This window comes from Oncorhynchus kisutch, linkage group LG22, assembly GCF_002021735.2.
Source record: "Oncorhynchus kisutch isolate 150728-3 linkage group LG22, Okis_V2, whole genome shotgun sequence".
NCBI classification, from domain to species: Eukaryota; Metazoa; Chordata; class Actinopteri; order Salmoniformes; family Salmonidae; genus Oncorhynchus; species Oncorhynchus kisutch.
The window spans coordinates 54,490,203-54,516,449 of NC_034195.2; the positions used below are offsets into that span (position 1 = coordinate 54,490,203).

Genomic DNA, 26,247 nt, shown 5'->3' on the forward strand with positions numbered 1-26,247 from the left:
TTGGTCACAGATACCTTAAAGGTAGGGGTGTGGATTAGAAAACCCGGTCAGTATCTGGTGTGACCACCATTTGCCTCATGCAGCGCAACACATCTTCACATAGAGTTAATCAGGCTGTTGAGTGTGGGATGTTGTTCCACTCCTCTTCAATGGCTGTGCGAAGTTGCTGGATATTGGCGGGAACTGGAACACGCTGTCGTACAAGTCGATCCAGAGCATCCCAAACATGCTCAATGGGTGACATGTCTGGTGAGTATGCAGGCCATGGACGAACTGGGACCTTTTCAGTTTCCAGGAATTGTGTACACACCCTAGTGACATGGGGCTGTGCATTACCAAATCAAATGTATTTATATAGCCCTTCGTACATCAGCTGATATCTCAAAGTGCTGTACAGAAACCCAGCCTAAAACCCCAAACAGCAAGCAATGCAGGTGTAGAAGCACGGTGGCTAGGAAAAACTCCCTAGAAAGGCCAAAACCTAGGAAGAAACCTAGAGAGGAACCAGGCTATGTGGGGTGGCCAGTCCTCTTCTGGCTGTGCCGGGTGGAGATTATAACAGAACATGGCCAAGATGTTCAAATGTTCATAAATGACCAGCATAGTCAAATAATAAGGCAGAACAGTTGAAACTGGAGCAGCAGCACGGCCAGGTGGACTGGGGACAGTAAGGAGGAGTCATGTCAGGTAGTCCTGAGGCATGGTCCTAGGGCTCAGGTCCTCAGAGAGAGAGAGAACACTTAAATTCACACAGGACTCCGAATAGGTCAGGAAAAGTACTCCAGATATAACAAACTGACCCCAGCCCCCCGACACAAACTACTGCAGCATAAATACTGGAGGCTGAGACAGGAGGGGTCAGGAGACACTGTGGCCCCATCTGAGGACACCCCCAGACAGGGCCAAACAGGAAGGATATAACCCCACCCACTTTGCCAAAGCACAGCCCCCACACCCCTAGAGGGATGTCTTCAACCACCAACTTACCATCCTGAGACAAGGCCGAGTATAGCCCACAAAGATCTCCGCCACGGCACAACCCAAGGGGGGGTGCCAACCCAGACAGGAAGATCACATCAGTGACTCAACCCACTCAAGTGACGCACCCCTCCTAGGGACGGTATGAAAGAGCCCCAGTAAGCCAGTGACTCAGCCCCTGTAATAGGGTTAGAGGCAGAGAATCCCAGTGGAAAGAGGGGAACCGGCCAGGCAGAGACAGCAAGGGCGGTTTGTTGCTCCAGAGCCTTTCCGTTCACCTTCCCCCTCCTGGGCCAGACTACACTCAATCATATGACCCACTGAAGAGATGAGTCTTCAGTAAAGACTTAAAGGTTGAGACAGAGTCTGCGTCTCTCACATGGGTAGGCAGACCATTCCATAAAAATTGAGCTCTATAGGAGAAAGCCCTGCCTCCAGCTGTTTGCTTATAAATTCTAGGGACATTTAGGAGGCCTGCATCTTGTGACCGTAGCGTATGTATAGGTATGTACGGCAGGACCAAATCAGAGAGATGGGTAGGAGCAAGCCCATGTAATGCTTTGTAGGTTATCAGTAAAACTTTGAAATCAGCCCTTGCCTTGACAGGAAGCCAGTGTAGGGAGGCTAGCGCTGGAGTAATATGATCAAATGATCATGCTGAAACATGAGGTGATGGCGGTGGATGAATGGCATGACAACGGGCCTCAGGATTTCATCACGGTATCTCTGTGCATTCAAATTGCCATCGATTTAAAATCATTATCCGTAGCTATTGCCTTGCCCATACCATAACCCCACCACCACCATAGGGCACTCTGTTCACAACGTTGCCATCAGTAAACCACTCATCCACACAACGCCATACATGCTGTCTGTCTGCCATCTGCCATACATGCTGCCTGTCTGCCATCTGCCCGGTACAATAGAAACTGGGATTCATCCGTAGCTATTGCCTTGCCCATACCATAACCCCACCACCACCATAGGGCACTCTTCACAACGTTCCCATCAGTAAACCACTCATCCACACAACGCCATACATGCTGTCTGTCTGCTCGGTGCAGTTGAAACCATGATTCATCCTTCAAGAGAACACTTCTCCAGCCAGTGGCCATCGAAGGTAAGCATTTTCCCACTGAAGTCTGTTATGACACCGAACTGCAGTCAGGTCAAGACCCTGGTGAGGACGACAAGCAGATCAGCTTCTCTGAGACGGTTTCTGCAGAAAGTCTTCAGTTGTGCCACAGTTTCATCAGCTGTCCTGGTGGCTGGTCTCAGACAAACCCACAGTTTCATCAGCTGTCCTGGTGGCTGGTCTCAGACAAACCCACAGTTTCATCAGCTGTCTGGGTGGCTGGTCTCAGACAAACCCACAGTTTCATCAGCTGTCCTGGTAGCTGGTTTCAGAAGATCCCACAGATGGAGGTCCTGGACTTACTGCAAATTTGACTTACTGCCAAATTCTCTAAAATGACATTGGAGGTGGCTTATGGTAGAGAAATTAACATTAAATTCTCTAGCAACCGCTCTAGTGGGCATTCCTGCAGTCAGCATGCCAATTGCACGCTCCCTCAACTTGAGACATCTGGAATTGTGTTGTGTGACAAAACTGCACATTTTAGTGGCCTTTAATGATCATGCTGTTTAGTTAGCTTCTTGATATGCCACAACTGTCAGGTGGATGGATTATCTTGGAAAAGGAGAAATGTTCACTAACAGGGATGTTGTTTTTCTCACCCATCTATACACAATACCCCATAATGAAGTGAAAACATATTTTTAGACATTTTTGCAAATTGATAAATGTAATACAGAAATATTGAATTTACATATAGTAAGTATTTACACCCCTGAGTCATGTTTAAAACGATATATATATATATATATATATTTTTTTTTAAACATAATTCAACTTTGACATTGTGGGGTATTGTGTGTAAGCCAGTGATGACAAATCTAAATGTAATCCATTTTAAATTCGGTCTGTAACAACAATGTAAAGGGAAAAAGTCAAGGGGTGTGAACACTTCCTGAAGGCTCTGTAAATACATGTGCCTAAAAAGAATTACATGGGAATAAAATTATGTATTAGTTGATTTCTGTTTTTTTTTGTAAGGATTTCTTACACATATGCAAACGTATACACTTTAGACCTACATGATCGCATCCGTGTTGACCATGTCTAGAATGTTTTATACTATGGTTGAGGGAAAAACAATTCTCTCTTTTTTTGCGTCAAATTTTGTTTGATCATATAAGTAGCTATTGCGCACGTGATGGATCTAGTCTACATAGCGTCGATGGCAGCCTCCCTCTCGAAAACTGAGAAAGCATCTTTTCTCTGACGTCATGAGAGCTGCATCAGCTGTGAGCCCCGCGTCCTTAGCTTGCAAAATATACTCTCTCTTCTTTTTTTTTTGCTGCCCGCATCTGCTCTGACAACGGGAATATATATGATATTTTCCACAAAACCTGAAATGGCTACACAGGAGATACAACCGAATGAGACTCTCACCAACCTAAAAGCGGAATCGGACACGTTGAAAACGAAGCTCGAGGACGAAAGAGCGAAGCTGCATGATGTTGAACGTGAGTGGTGCTGAAAATGAGACGAGAGGGAAGGCCCCGCGAATCAAAACACTGCCTTCCGAATAGTACTGCATGCAAAATGTAAACACGACCATATCAGAATATATATATAGATATAATAGGCCTATATTGTGAATTTGTCATATTGCTATTATCAGAGCACTGACTCGGTCATACGAAGAAAATAGATAATTATTCATTCATTTGTAAACGGTTATTATATTTGTAGCCACTTGCTCGCCTATGTATTAATATCACTCGGATTTGTTCAAATGACAAGATGCATTTCCGGCTGCAATTAGACATATAGCCTAGGCTTTGGTGGAATTTACTCCACTATTTGCTATTTCTTTTCACACTCAAAAGCACAGTTTTATTATAGCCGAAATGGTGCTTAAAACATGATTCATACTTGATTTATGCTTTAGTTTGTCGACCTCGTTGAGATCAGAGAGATTAATTTTAACATCTCTAACCGTTTACTGCGGTTTAATATGAATCCCCAACCCGGTGGGATGTTTTAATGCTAGAACACATTTAAGACCCTGCTCAGCTCATGGTATGATGACACCATAAGCAAACATCGGATATTCGTCCCAATAACAACAGTAGACTAACGTCGGATATTCGTCCCAATAACAACAGTAGACTAACGTCGGATATTCGTCCCAATAACAACAGTAGACTAACGTCGGATATTCGTCCCTATAACAACAGTAGACTAACGTCGGCTATTCGTCCCTATAACAACAGTAGGCTAACGTCGGATATTCGTCCCTATAACAACAGTAGACTAACGTTGGATATTCGTCCCTATAACAACAGTACACAAACGTCGGATATTGCTTGGTGTCTATAACTAACCACTCTAACCATAGATTGATCCCTTCAACAGTGCACTAATGTCTGATATTGTTCCACAACTAACCACTTTTAACATCAGTACACTAACATAGGATATTGGTCCCTATAACAGTACAGTAACGTAGGATCTTGGTCCCTACTACAGTAACATAGGATCTTGGTCCCTACTACACTACAGTACAGTAACATAGGATCTTGGTCCCTACTACAGTCCACCAGGTGGCAGAGAAGGTGGATGGACTGGGCCAGTTTATCATGAAGACCCGGCGTACTCTGAAGGGACATGGAAACAAAGTTCTCTGCATGGACTGGTGTAAGGACAAGAGGAGGATCGTCAGCTCATCACAGGTGAGCATTAGATTATTGGGTAGGTTTCTGAAGACCTAAAAGATGCATTCATGCAGTCGCAGCTCTTGATATATGGACGGTCACTGTCCATGGTCCTGGAATGAATGGTTAAAAATAAAGATTTTCTATCATATTGACAAGATAGTCGAGTGACCGCTCTAACAATGGAAATACATGTCTTCAAAGATAGAAGGCAGGCGGGAGGAGTCGAGATCAGGTGGGACCATTCTAGCCAATGTGAGGGCAGATGTGCATGTGAACAACAGGCACAACTCCGATATAAAGTTGTTTTTTTTGTGGCCGAAATGCCACATGCGTCCACTTTATATCAGTGCATTCGTAATAACCTAACCATTATGAAACTTATATTCAATCAAATTAGCCTCGCATAGCAAATGAGCAATTCAAAAAATATTTGCTGACCAAATTTCGACACTCCATACAAAAATTCCTCACTTTGTGGTCTTATTTTTCGTGGACAGATTTTCGTCAGAATAAACCTCTCTCGCTTCGACCTCTTCCTCTCTTATTGTAAAGCTCATCATCGCTGAATTTGAGGTTTGGGAAAAGCTCCTAAAACAGATGTGTGTATATTTCAGTAGTCACATCTGAGATACTGACAGTCGCTGTCCATGGTGCTGAGTTTTTTGTTTAAAATAACATGCACTGCTTTCAGTAGTTATCACATTTGTAACATTTTGTTGGAAATGTAAAGAATCTTATGCCTGTGTGCCACTTCTAATGTTTTATCCTAATCTATCTATCTTTTCAGGATGGAAAAGTGATTGTATGGGATGCCTTCACCACTAACAAGGTAGGGAACCTTTTGTATAAGTTTATATGTTAACATATTTTGGGAAAACCTGGCTTCCCTTGACATCCATGATTACACAGCACTTTGGTAGGCTGAATGTCATTACCCTTATGGCGTTTGTAATAGATGCTCCTTTGCATTCGAATGGCGGGTGCACAGTGCACTGTTGGCATGCTGGGATTGGTTTCGAGTAGACGTGAGCAAGTAAACCTACTTAACCAACTTTTTGAAGTGATTTGTTCGACAATCAGATGAAAACATCATGACTGGTTGTGTTCATGACACATTAAAAAGATAAAACATTTTACAGTTAAATTATATCTTTACTATACAGCCCTTAAATAAATGTAGCGGAGGAGGTCCCATTTAAAATAGACACCCCTGGATGTCACGGTATTATAGACACCCCTGGATGTCACGCTATTATAGACACCCCTGGATGTCACGCTATTATAGACACCTTCTGGATGTCACGGTATTATAGACACCCCTGGATGTCACGGTATTATAGACACCCCTGGATGTCACGCTATTATAGACACCTTCTGAATGTCACGGTATTATAGACACCCCTGGATGTCACGCTATTATAGACACCTTCTGAATGTCACGGTATTATAGACACCCCTGGATGTCACGCTATTATAGACACCTTCTGAATGTCACGGTATTATAGACACCCCTGGATGTCACGGTATTATAGACACCCCTGGATGTCACGCTATTATAGACACCTTCTGAATGTCACGGTATTATAGACACCCCTGGATGTCACGGTATTATAGACACCCCTGGATGTCACGCTATTATAGACACCCCTGGATGTCACGCTATTATAGACACCTTCTGAATGTCACGGTATTATAGACACCCCTGGATGTCACGGTAATATAGACACCCCTGGATGTCACGCTATTATAGACACCCCTGGATGTCACGCTATTATAGACACCCCTGGATGTCACGGTATTATAGACACCCCTGGGTGTCACGGTATTATAGACACCCCTGAATGTCACGGTATTATAGACACCCCTGGATGTCACGGTATTATAGACACCTTCTGAATGTCACGGTATTATAGACACCCCTGAATGTCACGGTCTTATAGACACCCCTGAATGTCACGGTATTATAGACACCTGGATGTCCTGGTATTATAGACACCCCTGAATGTCACGGTATATTATAGACACCCCTGAATGTCCCGGTATCATAGACACCTTCTGAATGTCACGGTATCATAGACACCTTTTGAATGTCACGGTATCATAGACACCTTCTGAATGTCACAGTATTATAGACACCCCTGAATGTCACGGTATTATAGACACCCCTGAATGTCACGGTATTATAGACACCCCTGAATGTCACGGTATTATAGACACCCCTGAATGTCATGGTATTATAGACACCCCTGAATGTCACGGTATCATAGACACCCCTGAATGTCATGGTATTATAGACACCTTTTGAATGTCACGGTATTATATACACCTTCTGAATGTCACGGTATTATAGACACCTTCTGAATGTCACGGTATCATAGACACCTTCTGAATGTCACGGTATCATAGACACCTTCTGAATGTCACGGTATCATAGACACCGTCTGAATGTCACGGTATCATAGACACCTTCTGAATGTCACTGTATCATAGACACCTTCTGAATGTCACGGTATTATAGACACCTTCTGAATGTCCCGGTATCATAGACACCTTCTGAATGTCACGGTATTATAGACACCCCTGAATGTCACGGTATTATAGACACCGTCTGAATGTCCCGGTATCATAGACACCTTCTGAATGTCCCGGTATTATAGACACCTTCTGAATGTCACGGTATCATAGACACCGTCTGAATGTCACGGTATCATAGACACCTTCTGAATGTCACGGTATTATAGACACCCCTGAATGTCCCAGTATCATAGACACCTTCTGAATGTCACGGTATTATAGACACCCCTGAATGTCCCGGTATCATAGACACCTTCTGAATGTCCTGGTATTATAGACACCTTCTGAATGTCACGGTATTATAGACACCTTCTGAATGTCACGGTATTATAGACACCGTCTGAATGTCACGGTATTATAGACACCCCTGAATGTCACGGTATTATAGACACCTGGATGTCACGGTATTATAGACACCTGGATGTCACGGTATTATAGACACCTTCTGAATGTCACGGTATCATAGACACCTTCTGAATGTCACGGTATTATAGACACCTGAATGTCACGGTATTATAGACACCTGAATGTTACGGTTTTATAGACACCTGAATGTCACGGTATTATAGACACCTGGATGTCACGGTCTTATAGACACCGTCTGAATGTCCCGGTATTATAGACACCTGGATGTCACGGTATTATAGACACCTTCTGAATGTCCCGGTATTATAGACACCTGGATGTCACGGTATTATAGACACCTGGATGTCACGGTATTATAGACACCGTCTGAATGTCCCGGTATTATAGACACCTTCTGAATGTCCCGGTATTATAGACACCTTCTGAATGTCCCGGTATTATAGACACCCCTGAATGTCCCGGTATTATAGACACCTTCTGAATGTCACGGTATTATAGACACCTTCTGAATGTCACGGTATTATAGACACCTTCTGAATGTCACGGTATTATAGACACCTTCTGAATGTCACGGTATTATAGACACCTGGATGTCACGGTATTATAGACACCTTCTGAATGTCCCGGTATTATAGACACCTTCTGAATGTCCCGGTATTATAGACACCTTCTGAATGTCACGGTATTATAGACACCTTCTGAATGTCACGGTATTATAGACACCTTCTGAATGTCACGGTATTATAGACACCTGGATGTCCCGGTATTATAGACACCTGAATGTCACGGTATTATAGACACCTGAATGTCCCGGTATTATAGACACCTGGATGTCCCGGTATTATAGACACCTGAATGTCACGGTATTATAGACACCTGGATGTCACGGTAGTATAGACACCTTCTGAATGTCCCGGTATTATAGACACCTGAATGTCCCGGTATTATAGACACCTGGATGTCCCGGTATTATAGACACCTGGATGTCCCGGTATTATAGACACCTGGATGTCACGGTATTATAGACACCGTCTGAATGTCACGGTATCATAGACACCTTCTGAATGTCACTGTATCATAGACACCTTCTGAATGTCACGGTATTATAGACACCTTCTGAATGTCACGGTATTATAGACACCTTCTGAATGTCCCGGTATCATAGACACCTTCTGAATGTCACGGTATTATAGACACCCCCGAATGTCCCAGTATCATAGACACCTTCTGAATGTCACGGTATTATAGACACCCCTGAATGTCCCGGTATCATAGACACCTTCTGAATGTCCTGGTATTATAGACACCTTCTGAATGTCACGGTATTATAGACACCGTCTGAATGTCACGGTATTATAGACACCGTCTGAATGTCACGGTATTATAGACACCCCTGAATGTCACGGTATTATAGACACCTGGATGTCACGGTATTATAGACACCTGGATGTCACGGTATTATAGACACCTTCTGAATGTCACGGTATCATAGACACCTTCTGAATGTCACGGTATTATAGACACCTGAATGTCACGGTATTATAGACACCTGAATGTCACGGTTTTATAGACACCTGAATGTCACGGTATTATAGACACCTGGATGTCACGGTATTATAGACACCGTCTGAATGTCCCGGTATTATAGACACCTGGATGTCACGGTATTATAGACACCTTCTGAATGTCCCGGTATTATAGACACCTGGATGTCACGGTATTATAGACACCTGGATGTCACGGTATTATAGACACCGTCTGAATGTCCCGGTATTATAGACACCTTCTGAATGTCCCGGTATTATAGACACCTTCTGAATGTCCCGGTATTATAGACACCCCTGAATGTCCCGGTATTATAGACACCTTCTGAATGTCACGGTATTATAGACACCTTCTGAATGTCACGGTATTATAGACACCTTCTGAATGTCACGGTATTATAGACACCTTCTGAATGTCACGGTATTATAGACACCTGGATGTCACGGTATTATAGACACCTGAATGTCCCGGTATTATAGACACCTTCTGAATGTCCCGGTATTATAGACACCTTCTGAATGTCACGGTATTATAGACACCTTCTGAATGTCACGGTATTATAGACACCTTCTGAATGTCACGGTATTATAGACACCTGGATGTCCCGGTATTATAGACACCTGAATGTCACGGTATTATAGACACCTGAATGTCCCGGTATTATAGACACCTGGATGTCCCGGTATTATAGACACCTGAATGTCACGGTATTATAGACACCTGGATGTCACGGTAGTATAGACACCTTCTGAATGTCCCGGTATTATAGACACCTGAATGTCCCGGTATTATAGACACCTGGATGTCCCGGTATTATAGACACCTGGATGTCCCGGTATTATAGACACCTGGATGTCACGGTATTATAGACACCTGGATGTCCTGGTATTATAGACACCGTCTGAATGTCACGGTATTATAGACACCTGGATGTCACGGTATTATAGACACCTGGATGTCACGGTATTATAGACACCTGAATGTCCCGGTATTATAGACACCTGGATGTCACGGTATTATAGACACCTGAATGTCCCGGTATTATAGACACCTGAATGTCCCGGTATTATAGACACCTGGATGTCATGGTATTATAGACACCTGGATGTCACGGTATTATAGACACCTGAATGTCACGGTATTATAGACACCTGGATGTCACGGTATTATAGACACCTGAATGTCCCGGTATTATAGACACCTGAATGTCACGGTATCATAGACACCGTCTGAATGTCACGGTATTATAGACACCGTCTGAATGTCACGGTATTATAAACACCTTCTGAATGTCACGGTATTATAGACACCTTCTGAATGTCACGGTATCATAGACACCTACTGAATGTCACGGTATCATAGACACCGTCTGAATGTCACGGTATCATAGACACCGTCTGAATGTCACGGTATCATAGACACCGTCTGAATGTCACGGCATCATAGACACCGTCTGAATGTCACGGTATCATAGACACCTTCTGAATGTCACGGTATCATAGACACCTTCTGAATGTCACGGTATTATAGACACCCCTGAATGTCACGGTATTATAGACACCTTCTGAATGTCACGGTATCATAGACACCGTCTGAATGTCACGGTATTATAGACACCGTCTGAATGTCACTGTATCATAGACACCTTCTGAATGTCACGGTATTATAGACACCTTCTGAATGTCACGGTATTATAGACACCTTCTGAATGTCCCGGTATCATAGACACCTTCTGAATGTCCCGGTATCATAGACACCTTCTGAATGTCACGGTATTATAGACACCCCTGAATGTCACGGTATTATAGACACAGTCTGAATGTCCCGGTATCATAGACACCTTCTGAATGTCACGGTATCATAGACACCGTCTGAATGTCACGGTATCATAGACACCTTCTGAATGTCACGGTATTATAGACACCGTCTGAATGTCCCGGTATCATAGACACCTTCTGAATGTCCCGGTATCATAGACACCTTCTGAATGTCACGGTATTATAGACACCTTCTGAATGTCACGGTATCATAGACACCGTCTGAATGTCACGGTATCATAGACATCGTCTGAATGTCACGGTATCATAGACACCGTCTGAATGTCACGGTATTATAGACACCCCTGAATGTCACGGTATTATAGACACCCCTGAATGTCACGGTATTATAGACACCCCTGAATGTCCCGGTATTATAGACACCGTCTGAATGTCACTGTATCATAGACACCTTCTGAATGTCCCGGTATTATAGACACGTTCTGAATGTCACGGTATTATAGACACCTTCTGAATGTCCCGGTATTATAGACACCTTCTGAATGTCACGGTATTATAGACACCCCTGAATGTCCCGGTATCATAGACACCTTCTGAATGTCACGGTATTATAGACACCCCTGAATGTCCCGGTATCATAGACACCTTCTGAATGTCCCGGTATTATAGACACCTTCTGAATGTCATGGTATTATAGACACCTTCTGAATGTCACGGTATCATAGACACCGTCTGAATGTCACGGTATTATAGACACCTTCTGAATGTCACGGTATTATAGACACCGTCTGAATGTCAAGGTATTATAGACACCCCTGAATGTCACGGTATTATAGACACCTGGATGTCACGGTATTATAGACACCTTCTGAATGTCGCGGTATCATAGACACCTTCTGAATGTCACGGTATTATAGACACCTGAATGTCACGGTATTATAGACACCTGAATGTCACGGTATTATAGACACCTTCTGAATGTCACGGTATTATAGACACCTTCTGAATGTCACGGTATTATAGACACCGTCTGAATGTCACTGTATCATAGACACCTTCTGAATGTCACGGTATTATAGACACCTTCTGAATGTCACGGTATTATAGACACCTTCTGAATGTCCCGGTATCATAGACACCTTCTGAATGTCCCGGTATCATAGACACCTTCTGAATGTCACGGTATTATAGACACCCCTGAATGTCACGGTATTATAGACACAGTCTGAATGTCCCGGTATCATAGACACCTTCTGAATGTCACGGTATCATAGACACCGTCTGAATGTCACGGTATCATAGACACCTTCTGAATGTCACGGTATTATAGACACCGTCTGAATGTCCCGGTATCATAGACACCTTCTGAATGTCCCGGTATCATAGACACCTTCTGAATGTCACGGTATTATAGACACCTTCTGAATGTCACGGTATCATAGACACCGTCTGAATGTCACGGTATCATAGACATCGTCTGAATGTCACGGTATCATAGACACCGTCTGAATGTCACGGTATTATAGACACCCCTGAATGTCACGGTATTATAGACACCCCTGAATGTCACGGTATTATAGACACCCCTGAATGTCCCGGTATTATAGACACCGTCTGAATGTCACTGTATCATAGACACCTTCTGAATGTCCCGGTATTATAGACACGTTCTGAATGTCACGGTATTATAGACACCTTCTGAATGTCCCGGTATTATAGACACCTTCTGAATGTCACGGTATTATAGACACCCCTGAATGTCCCGGTATCATAGACACCTTCTGAATGTCACGGTATTATAGACACCCCTGAATGTCCCGGTATCATAGACACCTTCTGAATGTCCCGGTATTATAGACACCTTCTGAATGTCATGGTATTATAGACACCTTCTGAATGTCACGGTATCATAGACACCGTCTGAATGTCACGGTATTATAGACACCTTCTGAATGTCATGGTATTATAGACACCGTCTGAATGTCAAGGTATTATAGACACCCCTGAATGTCACGGTATTATAGACACCTGGATGTCACGGTATTATAGACACCTTCTGAATGTCGCGGTATCATAGACACCTTCTGAATGTCACGGTATTATAGACACCTGAATGTCACGGTATTATAGACACCTTCTGAATGTCCCGGTATCATAGACACCTTCTGAATGTCCCGGTATCATAGACACCTTCTGAATGTCACGGTATTATAGACACCCCTGAATGTCACGGTATTATAGACACAGTCTGAATGTCCCGGTATCATAGACACCTTCTGAATGTCACGGTATTATAGACACCTTCTGAATGTCACGGTATTATAGACACCTTCTGAATGTCACGGTATTATAGACACCTGGATGTCACGGTATTATAGACACCTTCTGAATGTCCCGGTATTATAGACACCTTCTGAATGTCCCGGTATTATAGACACCTTCTGAATGTCACGGTATTATAGACACCTTCTGAATGTCACGGTATTATAGACACCTTCTGAATGTCACGGTATTATAGACACCTGGATGTCCCGGTATTATAGACACCTGAATGTCACGGTATTATAGACACCTGAATGTCCCGGTATTATAGACACCTTCTGAATGTCACGGTATTATAGACACCTTCTGAATGTCACGGTATTATAGACACCTTCTGAATGTCACGGTATTATAGACACCTTCTGAATGTCACGGTATTATAGACACCTTCTGAATGTCACGGTATTATAGACACCTGGATGTCCCGGTATTATAGACACCTGAATGTCACGGTATTATAGACACCTGAATGTCCCGGTATTATAGACACCTGGATGTCCCGGTATTATAGACACCTGAATGTCACGGTATTATAGACACCTGGATGTCACGGTAGTATAGACACCTTCTGAATGTCCCGGTATTATAGACACCTGAATGTCCCGGTATTATAGACACCTGGATGTCCCGGTATTATAGACACCTGGATGTCCCGGTATTATAGACACCTGGATGTCACGGTATTATAGACACCGTCTGAATGTCACGGTATCATAGACACCTTCTGAATGTCACTGTATCATAGACACCTTCTGAATGTCACGGTATTATAGACACCTTCTGAATGTCACGGTATTATAGACACCTTCTGAATGTCCCGGTATCATAGACACCTTCTGAATGTCACGGTATTATAGACACCCCTGAATGTCCCAGTATCATAGACACCTTCTGAATGTCACGGTATTATAGACACCCCTGAATGTCCCGGTATCATAGACAACTTCTGAATGTCCTGGTATTATAGACACCTTCTGAATGTCACGGTATTATAGACACCGTCTGAATGTCACGGTATTATAGACACCGTCTGAATGTCACGGTATTATAGACACCCCTGAATGTCACGGTATTATAGACACCTGGATGTCACGGTATTATAGACACCTGGATGTCACGGTATTATAGACACCTTCTGAATGTCACGGTATCATAGACACCTTCTGAATGTCACGGTATTATAGACACCTGAATGTCACGGTATTATAGACACCTGAATGTCACGGTTTTATAGACACCTGAATGTCACGGTATTATAGACACCTGGATGTCACGGTATTATAGACACCGTCTGAATGTCCCGGTATTATAGACACCTGGATGTCACGGTATTATAGACACCTTCTGAATGTCCCGGTATTATAGACACCTGGATGTCACGGTATTATAGACACCTGGATGTCACGGTATTATAGACACCGTCTGAATGTCCCGGTATTATAGACACCTTCTGAATGTCCCGGTATTATAGACACCTTCTGAATGTCCCGGTATTATAGACACCCCTGAATGTCCCGGTATTATAGACACCTTCTGAATGTCACGGTATTATAGACACCTTCTGAATGTCACGGTATTATAGACACCTTCTGAATGTCACGGTATTATAGACACCTTCTGAATGTCACGGTATTATAGACACCTGGATGTCACGGTATTATAGACACCTGAATGTCCCGGTATTATAGACACCTTCTGAATGTCCCGGTATTATAGACACCTTCTGAATGTCACGGTATTATAGACACCTTCTGAATGTCACGGTATTATAGACACCTTCTGAATGTCACGGTATTATAGACACCTGGATGTCCCGGTATTATAGACACCTGAATGTCACGGTATTATAGACACCTGAATGTCCCGGTATTATAGACACCTGGATGTCCCGGTATTATAGACACCTGAATGTCACGGTATTATAGACACCTGGATGTCACGGTAGTATAGACACCTTCTGAATGTCCCGGTATTATAGACACCTGAATGTCCCGGTATTATAGACACCTGGATGTCCCGGTATTATAGACACCTGGATGTCCCGGTATTATAGACACCTGGATGTCACGGTATTATAGACACCTGGATGTCCTGGTATTATAGACACCGTCTGAATGTCACGGTATTATAGACACCTGGATGTCACGGTATTATAGACACCTGGATGTCACGGTATTACAGACACCTGAATGTCCCGGTATTATAGACACCTGAATGTCCTGGTATTATAGACACCTGGATGTCACGGTATTATAGACACCTGAATGTCCCGGTATTATAGACACCTGGATGTCACGGTATTATAGACACCTGAATGTCCCGGTATTATAGACACCTGAATGTCCCGGTATTATAGACACCTGGATGTCATGGTATTATAGACACCTGGATGTCACGGTATTATAGACACCTGAATGTCACGGTATTATAGACACCTGGATGTCACGGTATTATAGACACCTGAATGTCCCGGTATTATAGACACCTGAATGTCACGGTATCATAGACACCGTCTGAATGTCACGGTATTATAGACACCGTCTGAATGTCACGGTATTATAAACACCTTCTGAATGTCACGGTATTATAGACACCTTCTGAATGTCACGGTATCATAGACACCTACTGAATGTCACGGTATCATAGACACCGTCTGAATGTCACGGTATCATAGACACCGTCTGAATGTCACGGTATCATAGACACCGTCTGAATGTCACGGTATCATAGACACCGTCTGAATGTCACGGTATCATAGACACCTTCTGAATGTCACGGTATTATAGACACCCCTGAATGTCACGGTATTATAGACACCTTCTGAATGTCACGGTATCATAGACACCGTCTGAATGTCACGGTATTATAGACACCGTCTGAATGTCACTGTATCATAGACACCTTCTGAATGTCACGGTATTATAGACACCTTCTGAATGTCACGGTATTATAGACACCTTCTGAATGTCCCGGTATCATAGACACCTTCTGAATGTCCCGGTATCATAGACACCTTCTGAATGTCACGGTATTATAGACACCCCTGAATGTCACGGTATTATAGACACAGTCTGAATGTCCCGGTATCATAGACACCTTCTGAATGTCACGGTATCATAGACACCGTCTGAATGTCACGGTATCATAGACACCTTCTGAATGTCACGGTATTATAGACACCGTCTGAATGTCCCGGTATCATAGACACCTTCTGAATGTCCCGGTATCATAGACACCTTCTGAATGTCACGGTATTATAGACACCTTCTGAATGTCACGGTATCATAGACACCGTCTGAATGTCACGGTATCATAGACATCGTCTGAATGTCACGGTATCATAGACACCGTCTGAATGTCACGGTATTATAGACACCCCTGAATGTCACAGTATTATAGACACCCCTGAATGTCACGGTATTATAGACACCCCTGAATGTCCCGGTATTATAGACACCGTCTGAATGTCACTGTATCATAGACACCTTCTGAATGTCCCGGTATTATAGACACGTTCTGAATGTCACGGTATTATAGACACCTTCTGAATGTCCCGGTATTATAGACACCTTCTGAATGTCACTGTATTATAGACACCCCTGAATGTCCCGGTATCATAGACACCTTCTGAATGTCACGGTATTATAGACACCCCTGAATGTCCCGGTATCATAGACACCTTCTGAATGTCCCGGTATTATAGACACCTTCTGAATGTCATGGTATTATAGACACCTTCTGAATGTCACGGTATCATAGACACCGTCTGAATGTCACGGTATTATAGACACCTTCTGAATGTCACGGTATTATAGACACCGTCTGAATGTCACGGTATTATAGACACCCCTGAATGTCACGGTATTATAGACACCTGGATGTCACGGTATTATAGACACCTTCTGAATGTCGCGGTATCATAGACACCTTCTGAATGTCACGGTATTATAGACACCTGAATGTCACGGTATTATAGACACCTGAATGTCACGGTATTATAGACACCTTCTGAATGTCACGGTATTATAGACACCTTCTGAATGTCCCGGTATCATAGACACCTTCTGAATGTCCCGGTATCATAGACACCTTCTGAATGTCACGGTATTATAGACACCCCTGAATGTCACGGTATTATAGACACAGTCTGAATGTCCCGGTATCATAGACACCTTCTGAATGTCACGGTATTATAGACACCTTCTGAATGTCACGGTATTATAGACACCTTCTGAATGTCACGGTATTATAGACACCTGGATGTCACGGTATTATAGACACCTTCTGAATGTCCCGGTATTATAGACACCTTCTGAATGTCCCGGTATTATAGACACCTTCTGAATGTCACGGTATTATAGACACCTTCTGAATGTCACGGTATTATAGACACCTTCTGAATGTCACGGTATTATAGACACCTGGATGTCCCGGTATTATAGACACCTGAATGTCACGGTATTATAGACACCTGAATGTCCCGGTATTATAGACACCTGGATGTCCCGGTATTATAGACACCTGAATGTCACGGTATTATAGACACCTGGATGTCACGGTAGTATAGACACCTTCTGAATGTCCCGGTATTATAGACACCTGAATGTCCCGGTATTATAGACACCTGGATGTCCCGGTATTATAGACACCTGGATGTCCCGGTATTATAGACACCTGGATGTCACGGTATTATAGACACCTGGATGTCCTGGTATTATAGACACCGTCTGAATGTCACGGTATTATAGACACCTGGATGTCACGGTATTATAGACACCTGGATGTCACGGTATTACAGACACCTGAATGTCCCGGTATTATAGACACCTGAATGTCCTGGTATTATAGACACCTGGATGTCACGGTATTATAGACACCTGAATGTCCCGGTATTATAGACACCTGGATGTCACGGTATTATAGACACCTGAATGTCCCGGTATTATAGACACCTGAATGTCCCGGTATTATAGACACCTGGATGTCATGGTATTATAGACACCTGGATGTCACGGTATTATAGACACCTGAATGTCACGGTATTATAGACACCTGGATGTCACGGTATTATAGACACCTGAATGTCCCGGTATTATAGACACCTGAATGTCACGGTATCATAGACACCGTCTGAATGTCACGGTATTATAGACACCGTCTGAATGTCACGGTATTATAAACACCTTCTGAATGTCACGGTATTATAGACACCTTCTGAATGTCACGGTATCATAGACACCTACTGAATGTCACGGTATCATAGACACCGTCTGAATGTCACGGTATCATAGACACCGTCTGAATGTCACGGTATCATAGACACCGTCTGAATGTCACGGTATCATAGACACCGTCTGAATGTCACGGTATCATAGACACCTTCTGAATGTCACGGTATCATAGACACCTTCTGAATGTCACGGTATTATAGACACCCCTGAATGTCACGGTATTATAGACACCTTCTGAATGTCACGGTATCATAGACACCGTCTGAATGTCACGGTATTATAGACACCGTCTGAATGTCACTGTATCATAGACACCTTCTGAATGTCACGGTATTATAGACACCTTCTGAATGTCACGGTATTATAGACACCTTCTGAATGTCCCGGTATCATAGACACCTTCTGAATGTCCCGGTATCATAGACACCTTCTGAATGTCACGGTATTATAGACACCCCTGAATGTCACGGTATTATAGACACAGTCTGAATGTCCCGGTATCATAGACACCTTCTGAATGTCACGGTATTATAGACACCTGGATGTCACGGTATTATAGACACCTTCTGAATGTCCCGGTATTATAGACACCTTCTGAATGTCCCGGTATTATAGACACCTTCTGAATGTCACGGTATTATAGACACCTTCTGAATGTCACGGTATTATAGACACCTTCTGAATGTCACGGTATTATAGACACCTGGATGTCCCGGTATTATAGACACCTGAATGTCACGGTATTATAGACACCTGAATGTCCCGGTATTATAGACACCTTCTGAATGTCACGGTATTATAGACACCTTCTGAATGTCACGGTATTATAGACACCTTCTGAATGTCACGGTATTATAGACACCTTCTGAATGTCACGGTATTATAGACACCTTCTGAATGTCACGGTATTATAGACACCTGGATGTCCCGGTATTATAGACACCTGAATGTCACGGTATTATAGACACCTGAATGTCCCGGTATTATAGACACCTGGATGTCCCGGTATTATAGACACCTGAATGTCACGGTATTATAGACACCTGGATGTCACGGTAGTATAGACACCTTCTGAATGTCCCGGTATTATAGACACCTGAATGTCCCGGTATTATAGACACCTGGATGTCCCGGTATTATAGACACCTGGATGTCCCGGTATTATAGACACCTGGATGTCACGGTATTATAGACACCGTCTGAATGTCACGGTATCATAGACACCTTCTGAATGTCACTGTATCATAGACACCTTCTGAATGTCACGGTATTATAGACACCTTCTGAATGTCACGGTATTATAGACACCTTCTGAATGTCCCGGTATCATAGACACCTTCTGAATGTCACGGTATTATAGACACCCCTGAATGTCCCAGTATCATAGACACCTTCTGAATGTCACGGTATTATAGACACCCCTGAATGTCCCGGTATCATAGACAACTTCTGAATGTCCTGGTATTATAGACACCTTCTGAATGTCACGTATTATAGACACCGTCTGAATGTCACGGTATTATAGACACCGTCTGAATGTCACGGTATTATAGACACCCCTGAATGTCACGGTATTATAGACACCTGGATGTCACGGTATTATAGACACCTGGATGTCACGGTATTATAGACACCTTCTGAATGTCACGGTATCATAGACACCTTCTGAATGTCACGGTATTATAGACACCTGAATGTCACGGTATTATAGACACCTGAATGTCACGGTTTTATAGACACCTGAATGTCACGGTATTATAGACACCTGGATGTCACGGTATTATAGACACCGTCTGAATGTCCCGGTATTATAGACACCTGGATGTCACGGTATTATAGACACCTTCTGAATGTCCCGGTATTATAGACACCTGGATGTCACGGTATTATAGACACCTGGATGTCACGGTATTATAGACACCGTCTGAATGTCCCGGTATTATAGACACCTTCTGAATGTCCCGGTATTATAGACACCTTCTGAATGTCCCGGTATTATAGACACCCCTGAATGTCCCGGTATTATAGACAACCTTCTGAATGTCACGGTATTATAGACACCTTCTGAATGTCACGGTATTATAGACACCTTCTGAATGTCACGGTATTATAGACACCTTCTGAATGTCACGGTATTATAGACACCTGGATGTCACGGTATTATAGACACCTGAATGTCCCGGTATTATAGACACCTTCTGAATGTCCCGGTATTATAGACACCTTCTGAATGTCACGGTATTATAGACACCTTCTGAATGTCACGGTATTATAGACACCTTCTGAATGTCACGGTATTATAGACACCTGGATGTCCCGGTATTATAGACACCTGAATGTCACGGTATTATAGACACCTGAATGTCCCGGTATTATAGACACCTGGATGTCCCGGTATTATAGACACCTGAATGTCACGGTATTATAGACACCTGGATGTCACGGTAGTATAGACACCTTCTGAATGTCCCGGTATTATAGACACCTGAATGTCCCGGTATTATAGACACCTGGATGTCCCGGTATTATAGACACCTGGATGTCCCGGTATTATAGACACCTGGATGTCACGGTATTATAGACACCTGGATGTCCTGGTATTATAGACACCGTCTGAATGTCACGGTATTATAGACACCTGGATGTCACGGTATTATAGACACCTGGATGTCACGGTATTACAGACACCTGAATGTCCCGGTATTATAGACACCTGAATGTCCTGGTATTATAGACACCTGGATGTCACGGTATTATAGACACCTGAATGTCCCGGTATTATAGACACCTGGATGTCACGGTATTATAGACACCTGAATGTCCCGGTATTATAGACACCTGAATGTCCCGGTATTATAGACACCTGGATGTCATGGTATTATAGACACCTGGATGTCACGGTATTATAGACACCTGAATGTCACGGTATTATAGACACCTGGATGTCACGGTATTATAGACACCTGAATGTCCCGGTATTATAGACACCTGAATGTCACGGTATCATAGACACCGTCTGAATGTCACGGTATTATAGACACCGTCTGAATGTCACGGTATTATAAACACCTTCTGAATGTCACGGTATTATAGACACCTTCTGAATGTCACGGTATCATAGACACCTACTGAATGTCACGGTATCATAGACACCGTCTGAATGTCACGGTATCATAGACACCGTCTGAATGTCACGGTATCATAGACACCGTCTGAATGTCACGGTATCATAGACACCGTCTGAATGTCACGGTATCATAGACACCTTCTGAATGTCACGGTATTATAGACACCCCTGAATGTCACGGTATTATAGACACCTTCTGAATGTCACGGTATCATAGACACCGTCTGAATGTCACGGTATTATAGACACCGTCTGAATGTCACTGTATCATAGACACCTTCTGAATGTCACGGTATTATAGACACCTTCTGAATGTCACGGTATTATAGACACCTTCTGAATGTCCCGGTATCATAGACACCTTCTGAATGTCCCGGTATCATAGACACCTTCTGAATGTCACGGTATTATAGACACCCCTGAATGTCACGGTATTATAGACACAGTCTGAATGTCCCGGTATCATAGACACCTTCTGAATGTCACGGTATCATAGACACCGTCTGAATGTCACGGTATCATAGACACCTTCTGAATGTCACGGTATTATAGACACCGTCTGAATGTCCCGGTATCATAGACACCTTCTGAATGTCCCGGTATCATAGACACCTTCTGAATGTCACGGTATTATAGACACCTTCTGAATGTCACGGTATCATAGACACCGTCTGAATGTCACGGTATCATAGACATCGTCTGAATGTCACGGTATCATAGACACCGTCTGAATGTCACGGTATTATAGACACCCCTGAATGTCACAGTATTATAGACACCCCTGAATGTCACGGTATTATAGACACCCCTGAATGTCCCGGTATTATAGACACCGTCTGAATGTCACTGTATCATAGACACCTTCTGAATGTCCCGGTATTATAGACACGTTCTGAATGTCACGGTATTATAGACACCTTCTGAATGTCCCGGTATTATAGACACCTTCTGAATGTCACTGTATTATAGACACCCCTGAATGTCCCGGTATCATAGACACCTTCTGAATGTCACGGTATTATAGACACCCCTGAATGTCCCGGTATCATAGACACCTTCTGAATGTCCCGGTATTATAGACACCTTCTGAATGTCATGGTATTATAGACACCTTCTGAATGTCACGGTATCATAGACACCGTCTGAATGTCACGGTATTATAGACACCTTCTGAATGTCACGGTATTATAGACACCGTCTGAATGTCACGGTATTATAGACACCCCTGAATGTCACGGTATTATAGACACCTGGATGTCACGGTATTATAGACACCTTCTGAATGTCGCGGTATCATAGACACCTTCTGAATGTCACGGTATTATAGACACCTGAATGTCACGGTATTATAGACACCTGAATGTCACGGTATTACTAGACACCTTCTGAATGTCACGGTATTATAGACACCTTCTGAATGTCCCGGTATCATAGACACCTTCTGAATGTCCCGGTATCATAGACACCTTCTGAATGTCACGGTATTATAGACACCCCTGAATGTCACGGTATTATAGACACAGTCTGAATGTCCCGGTATCATAGACACCTTCTGAATGTCACGGTATTATAGACACCTTCTGAATGTCACGGTATTATAGACACCTTCTGAATGTCACGGTATATAGACACCTGGATGTCACGGTATTATAGACACCTTCTGAATGTCCCGGTATTATAGACACCTTCTGAATGTCCCGGTATTATAGACACCTTCTGAATGTCACGGTATTATAGACACCTTCTGAATGTCACGGTATTATAGACACCTTCTGAATGTCACGGTATTATAGACACCTGGATGTCCCGGTATTATAGACACCTGAATGTCACGGTATTATAGACACCTGAATGTCCCGGTATTATAGACACCTGGATGTCCCGGTATTATAGACACCTGAATGTCACGGTATTATAGACACCTGGATGTCACGGTAGTATAGACACCTTCTGAATGTCCCGGTATTATAGACACCTGAATGTCCCGGTATTATAGACACCTGGATGTCCCGGTATTATAGACACCTGGATGTCCCGGTATTATAGACACCTGGATGTCACGGTATTATAGACACCTGGATGTCCTGGTATTATAGACACCGTCTGAATGTCACGGTATTATAGGACACCTGGATGTCACGGTATTATAGACACCTGGATGTCACGGTATTACAGACACCTGAATGTCCCGGTATTATAGACACCTGAATGTCCTGGTATTATAGACACCTGGATGTCACGGTATTATAGACACCTGAATGTCCCGGTATTATAGACACCTGGATGTCACGGTATTATAGACACCTGAATGTCCCGGTATTATAGACACCTGAATGTCCCGGTATTATAGACACCTGGATGTCATGGTATTATAGACACCTGGATGTCACGGTATTATAGACACCTGAATGTCACGGTATTATAGACACCTGGATGTCACGGTATTATAGACACCTGAATGTCCCGGTATTATAGACACCTGAATGTCACGGTATCATAGACACCGTCTGAATGTCACGGTATTATAGACACCGTCTGAATGTCACGGTATTATAAACACCTTCTGAATGTCACGGTATTATAGACAACCTTCTGAATGTCACGGTATCATAGACACCTACTGAATGTCACGGTATCATAGACACCGTCTGAATGTCACGGTATCATAGACACCGTCTGAATGTCACGGTATCATAGACACCTTCTGAATGTCACGGTATCATAGACACCTTCTGAATGTCACGGTATTATAGACACCCCTGAATGTCACGGTATTATAGACACCTTCTGAATGTCACGGTATCATAGACACCGTCTGAATGTCACGGTATTATAGACACCGTCTGAATGTCACTGTATCATAGACACCTTCTGAATGTCACGGTATTATAGACACCTTCTGAATGTCACGGTATTATAGACACCTTCTGAATGTCCCGGTATCATAGACACCTTCTGAATGTCCCGGTATCATAGACACCTTCTGAATGTCACGGTATTATAGACACCCCTGAATGTCACGGTATTATAGACACAGTCTGAATGTCCCGGTATCATAGACACCTTCTGAATGTCACGGTATCATAGACACCGTCTGAATGTCACGGTATCATAGACACCTTCTGAATGTCACGGTATTATAGACACCGTCTGAATGTCCCGGTATCATAGACACCTTCTGAATGTCCCGGTATCATAGACACCTTCTGAATGTCACGGTATTATAGACACCTTCTGAATGTCACGGTATCATAGACACCGTCTGAATGTCACGGTATCATAGACATCGTCTGAATGTCACGGTATCATAGACACCGTCTGAATGTCACGGTATTATAGACACCCCTGAATGTCACGGTATTATAGACACCCTGAATGTCACGGTATTATAGACACCCCTGAATGTCCCGGTATTATAGACACCGTCTGAATGTCACTGTATCATAGACACCTTCTGAATGTCCCGGTATTATAGACACGTTCTGAATGTCACGGTATTATAGACACCTTCTGAATGTCCCGGTATTATAGACACCTTCTGAATGTCACGGTATTATAGACACCCCTGAATGTCCGGTATCATAGACACCTTCTGAATGTCACGGTATTATAGACACCCCTGAATGTCCCGGTATCATAGACACCTTCTGAATGTCCCGGTATTATAGACACCTTCTGAATGTCATGGTATTATAGACACCTTCTGAATGTCACGGTATCATAGACACCGTCTGAATGTCACGGTATTATAGACACCTTCTGAATGTCACGGTATTATAGACACCGTCTGAATGTCACGGTATTATAGACACCCCTGAATGTCACGGTATTATAGACACCTGGATGTCACGGTATTATAGACACCTTCTGAATGTCACGGTATCATAGACACCTTCTGAATGTCACGGTATTATAGACACTGAATGTCACGGTATTATAGACACCTGAATGTCACGGTATTATAGACACCTTCTGAATGTCACGGTATTATAGACACCTTCTGAATGTCCCGGTATCATAGACACCTTCTGAATGTCCCGGTATCATAGACACCTTCTGAATGTCACGGTATTATAGACACCCCTGAATGTCACGGTATTATAGACACAGTCTGAATGTCCCGGTATCATAGACACCTTCTGAATGTCACGGTATCATAGACACCGTCTGAATGTCACGGTATCATAGACACCTTCTGAATGTCACGGTATTATAGACACCGTCTGAATGTCCCGGTATCATAGACACCTTCTGAATGTCCCGGTATCATAGACACCTTCTGAATGTCACGGTATTATAGACACCTTCTGAATGTCACGGTATCATAGACACCGTCTGAATGTCACGGTATCATAGACATCGTCTGAATGTCACGGTATCATAGACACCGTCTGAATGTCACGGTATTATAGACACCCCTGAATGTCACGGTATTATAGACACCCCTGAATGTCACGGTATTATAGACACCCCTGAATGTCCCGGTATTATAGACACCGTCTGAATGTCACTGTATCATAGACACCTTCTGAATGTCCCG

General features: G+C 43.2%; 1 protein-coding gene across 1 annotated transcript in view; it reads left to right on the forward strand.

Moving 5' to 3' along the window:
- The first annotated feature begins 3,110 nt into the window (after window positions 1-3,110).
- Window positions 3,111-26,247, forward strand: part of LOC109893795 (guanine nucleotide-binding protein subunit beta-5a) — a 41,299-nt gene continuing 18,162 nt past the window's right edge. Inside the window, exons 1-3 of the mRNA XM_031801609.1 lie at window positions 3,111-3,567; window positions 4,643-4,779; window positions 5,552-5,593. Coding sequence (XP_031657469.1) covers window positions 3,432-3,567; window positions 4,643-4,779; window positions 5,552-5,593 — 315 coding nt within the window. The 5' untranslated portion in view covers window positions 3,111-3,431. The remainder of the gene's footprint in view (window positions 3,568-4,642; window positions 4,780-5,551; window positions 5,594-26,247) is intronic.